Raw genomic sequence first — 4,710 nt, forward strand, 5'->3', positions numbered from 1 at the left:
CTTGTCCTTTTGTAGGATTAAGTTACAGGTTAGGGAGCGAGAGAAGGAGCGCCTTCAGCAATGTGTCCGAGAGCTGTGCAATGCAACGGAGGTGAACAATGACAGTCGGAAGAAAGAAAAAGGGCAAGAAACTGGATCTGGAAGGCGGGCACACAGAGGCTCCCTGGAGGACTTTTCTGGATTCTAGAGAACACGTAAGTTAAATGTGTCCTCGCTCTGAACTGTACCAGGGGAGGGCTGTTGGGCCTTTCTCCTGATTCGGATGATGGGACCTCGGAAGTGCTGCCTTTTCAGTCTGCCTCTCACGACGACCCTGATTTTTGTATTTCTTTACAATAACCACCTCCAGGAGAGTAGAACGTTTCTTAAGGCCGCTCTGTCCAACGTGTCCCTGCTGGCAAACGTCTGTCATCAGATCTCTGAGGGGGTTGTCTTTTATGGAACAGAAAATGCCTTGAAAATGCCCCACAGGGAGCTGGCCTGTGATGAGTACCTGGCCCACAGTCACTACATAACAGGGACACTCTCCTCCGAAGAAGCTGCCTTCCCTTTGGCTTACACAGTGGCCATCCACAAAGACTTTGACACCTTTGCGAGGCTCTTCAGGGCGATTTACATGCCCCAGAACGTCTACTGCGTTCATGTAGATGAGAAGGCCACGGCCGAATTTAAAGAGGCAGTGCAGCAATTACTGAGCTGCTTCCCAAACGCTTTCCTGGCTTCCAAGATGGAACCAGTCGTCTACGGAGGGATCTCCAGACTCCAGGCTGACCTGAACTGCATGAGAGACCTGGCGGCCGCAGAGGTTCCCTGGAAGTACGTGATCAACACCTGTGGGCAAGATTTCCCCCTGAAAACCAACAAGGAGATCGTTCAGTATCTGAAAGGGTTTAAAGGGAAAAACCTCACCCCGGGGGTGCTGCCCCCGGCTCACGCGATTGGCCGGACTAAGTATGTCCACCGAGAATTTTCAGCCAATAACATTTCCTACGTTATCAAAACCGGGAAATTGAAAACCCCTCCTCCTCACAATATGACCATCTACTTTGGCACTGCTTATGTGGCCCTCAGCAGGGGATTTATTAATTTCGTCCTCCAAGATCAACGTGCACTTGACTTACTTTCCTGGTCCAAGGACACCTACAGTCCCGACGAACATTTCTGGGTGACGCTCAATAGGATTCCTGGTATGTGTGTCTCTTCATTTTCATTTTTATGAAGAAATGTTGTGTTTTCTGATATTGAAAATAAGGAGCTTAGAGCAGAATATAGGTTGAACAAAATGAAAACTTTAACACTGCAAAGTTCTTTATAGGTTCAGTTTTTAAAAATGTCTTCTAGCAACATAGCTCACAGAATGAGTGCCACAACTCATCTCCATTTTACTTTATTTGAAAAATTTCAATACATTTTTTTCCTGAATGAGCTGGAAGATTTATATTTCAGACCATCCACTCTGTATTCCACAGTCCAAACTACTCATCAATCCCGAATTCTTCTATCTTCTCTTCCCCGCCAATAGCTCTTCTCCCTCATAAGGAGCTCCATCCTGTTTCACCCAAGTCAATCCCTATCAACCTTCCAGTTCACTGCTTAATCTTTCCATCCCTCCTCTCCTTCCCTTGGGAACCTACAAAGTCTGTTTCTTTGGAATACAAGTCCTTGTCTTGGTGTTGATCCTTACAGTAGTGGTCTCATGCAATATTTGGCCTTTTGTGGTTGACTACCTTCCCTCAGCATCATGTTCTTCCGGTCCATCCATGTTATGAGATGTTTCAGGGCTCTATCACAGTATTTTAGGGATGCACAGTACTCCACTGTGTGTGTGTACTAAAGTTTCTTTATCCATTCTTCTACTGCTGCAATGAACATGGGAGTACATATGTCTGTTCACGTCACGGCTCTTACTTCTTTAGGGTATATACCCAGCAGAAGTGTGGCTGAATCATATGAAATTCCCAGTTGTTTGAGGTTGCACTACATCACTTTCCACAATGGTTGTATGTATTTACAGAAACTCCAGCACTGTATGCGAGTTCTAATCACACCCTCTCTAGCATTTATTAATTTTTAAACTTTTAAATCTCAATTTTCTATATGAGGGCGGAGATAAAGAGCTCTCAGTTGTATGGCTTAATTTTGCTGGTGTACCAAGAAGCTTCTTTGTTGGGCCCACAAACCCATTCCAAATAGGTGCTAAAGTGTCAAGGCAGTAAGAGATTAAGGATCCATGTGAATGAAAAATTAAAGTTAATTCTCCATAAAGTACGGAACCTGGACAGCACAAATGGTTTGCAATTGATTGTGAACTTAAAGGTTCAAACCCACCCAGTCCCTCTGGTGCAGAAACGGTCTGGCAAGTACATGTCCATGGGGCAGTTCATTGAGTGGCTGTGAGTTGGAGACAGATGGTAGCATTTAACAACAGCTGTCCTGTGTATGTGACACTGAAAATCAGGAATAAGTATTGTAAATTAAATGTGAGTGGCAATTTGAACATTAAAAAAAAAAAAAGAATGCTTCAGTTGAAGTACCCCTAGCCAAATTCCCATCCTTTCAAAATGGGTGCAAGACACCTTTAAAATGTTTCATTTATGTATTCTTTCCTGGAATTCAACCAGAAACTTAGCACACCTTAGTCTTCATTTTATAAATGAAAAGAACTAAGTTACAAAGGCTCAACTCACCCAGCTAGTAAGGGAACAAGCCAATTGTAAGCCAGGTATCCTAATTTGTTCTTTTAAAGTTCACTTTCAATTAGGAACCAGTTGTTACTAAATTAACCCAACTTATATTTCGGGTCAAGTTCCAACTGATTTGAATAATCTCAAATTGTTTATAGTGGATCAATCCTGTTGAGAATAAACCAAACCAAGCTCACTGCCGTCAAGTCAATACTGCCTTATAGCAGCCCTATAGACAGATAAAACCGCCCCTGTGAGTTTCCCAGACAGTCAGGGTTTACGGAAGTCAATAGCCCCATCTTTCTTTTGCTGAGCAGCAGACCTTGTGGATCGTAGTCGAAGGTCTAATCATTACGCTACAGGCCTCTTCTGTTAAGAGTATGCACAGCAAACACATGCACCAATTCAACAGTTTCCACATGCTCAAGTCAGCGCCACTGATTGGGTTCTTTGATTTGTGCAACCATTTTCATCCTCTTTCTGTGATAGGATAGGGCAGAAAGAATTGTTTCATAGGGATCCCAAAGCTGTAATCCTTGTAGAGCATACTGCCCCGTCTTTTTCTTTTGGTGCGGCTGATGCGCTCAAACCACTACGCTTCCAGTTCGATGCCAAGCTACTAAGCCACCAAAGATACTCAAAACTTCACTAGCGATTGTGGTATCAGACCCTGTCCACGCTTGTCTTTTGATCATTCTTCTCCCTACTCTTCCCTCCTCTTCTTCTCTTCCCTGATGGGAGTCCTGGCGGCATAGTGGTTTATGCACTGGGCTGCTTACCAGGAGGCCAGCAGTTCAAAACCACCAGTGGAAAGATCAGGCATTTTATCCACATAAAGAGTTGTAGTCTCGGAATCTCACAAGGGGCTTTCTCCTCTTTCCTGTAGGGGTGATAGGCGTTAGAATCAATTAGACGGCATGGAATCTTCCCTAATCCATTCTGCAGTAAGAGGGCGACCTTTTAGTTGAACCTCTGACTCAGACGAGGATGATTCCAAAATAGTAAAGAGAACTCTTTAGAGACCTGAGATGCCGTTCATCTGTCTTCTACTTTTCTTCTAGAGGGCGGGTGACGACATCATCTGGGTCGGCTAGTTCTGCCTGGGACAGGGACTCTTAGAGGCCTTCTTTCATTCTTCATGTGTCACTTGCATTTAAAGATTTCAAACTTGACCATCAATTTCTGCCTCATTGGTTACAAAGATGTATTTCTAATATGACTCCTATAACAATTCCTTTCAAGCTCATTAGTACTTGATTGAAGATGAACCTTTCTTGAGAGCAGGTTGGGTGTTGGAGATTAGAGAGAGGAGGGTTGATTCGGTGCCTAGAGAAGAAAGAATAGGAAAAAGACAGACCTTGGACATTGTGAGCCGGGAAGACAGAGTCTAGCCACCTTCCAGGTGAGGGGTTCTTTCCCTCTCTTTCCTGGAGGCAGCCTGTGAGCTAGACCGGGTGTTGTTCTGTGTATGCATGTGCCCCTATGCCCTTGACACGACAGGCTTGTTGCCTTTCCATTTGCTGTAGAGTTCATTGCCATGAGTTGGAATCTACTTGACCTGCCAGCAACTATTGCTTTCGTAGAGTCCCAACTGGTTTGGCTCTTTGCCAGTCTCTGAGCCTGGATAATCACTTTCGTATTCCAAATTCTAGATAGGCCCTAGAGCGTACAACTGTTTCCTAGGGTTCCTAAGGCTATACATCTTTATGGAGCAGATGGCTTCATCTTCCCCCAGGAAGGGCTGATGAGTTTGAACTGCCAACCTTGTGGTTTAGTAGCCCAACACATAACCCACAACACCACCTGGAAGGGTGGGGGTGGAGAATAGCAGATCAAACTGAAGGTAGTCTTGGGAATTCCTACTCACCGCCTGGAGACCCTTTTTGGCACAGAGTTTCCATTTGACTACTCAACTAAAGTTAGGGGTTCAAACCCACCCAGTGGGGCAGCAGAAGAAAATTCTAGGGAGCTGTTCTATTCTGCAACACACAGTGTCTTTGTGAGTCCAAACTGGTTTAACAGTAAT

General features: G+C 44.5%; 1 protein-coding gene across 2 annotated transcripts in view; it reads left to right on the forward strand.

The window, feature by feature from the left end:
* Positions 1-6: 6 nt before the first annotated feature.
* Positions 7-4,710, forward strand: part of LOC101638403 (N-acetyllactosaminide beta-1,6-N-acetylglucosaminyl-transferase-like) — a 7,881-nt gene continuing 3,177 nt past the window's right edge. For both annotated transcript variants that reach the window (XM_004712214.2, XM_045298124.1), the window contains exons 1-2: positions 7-194; positions 350-1,187. In XM_004712214.2, the coding sequence (XP_004712271.2) occupies positions 99-194; positions 350-1,187 (934 nt within the window). In that variant the 5' untranslated portion in view covers positions 7-98. The remainder of the gene's footprint in view (positions 195-349; positions 1,188-4,710) is intronic.

The sequence above is a fragment of the Echinops telfairi genome, unplaced genomic scaffold (assembly GCF_000313985.2).
Source record: "Echinops telfairi isolate 266 unplaced genomic scaffold, ASM31398v2 ScPeMD7_7424;HRSCAF=8462, whole genome shotgun sequence".
Lineage (NCBI taxonomy): Eukaryota > Metazoa > Chordata > Mammalia > Afrosoricida > Tenrecidae > Echinops > Echinops telfairi.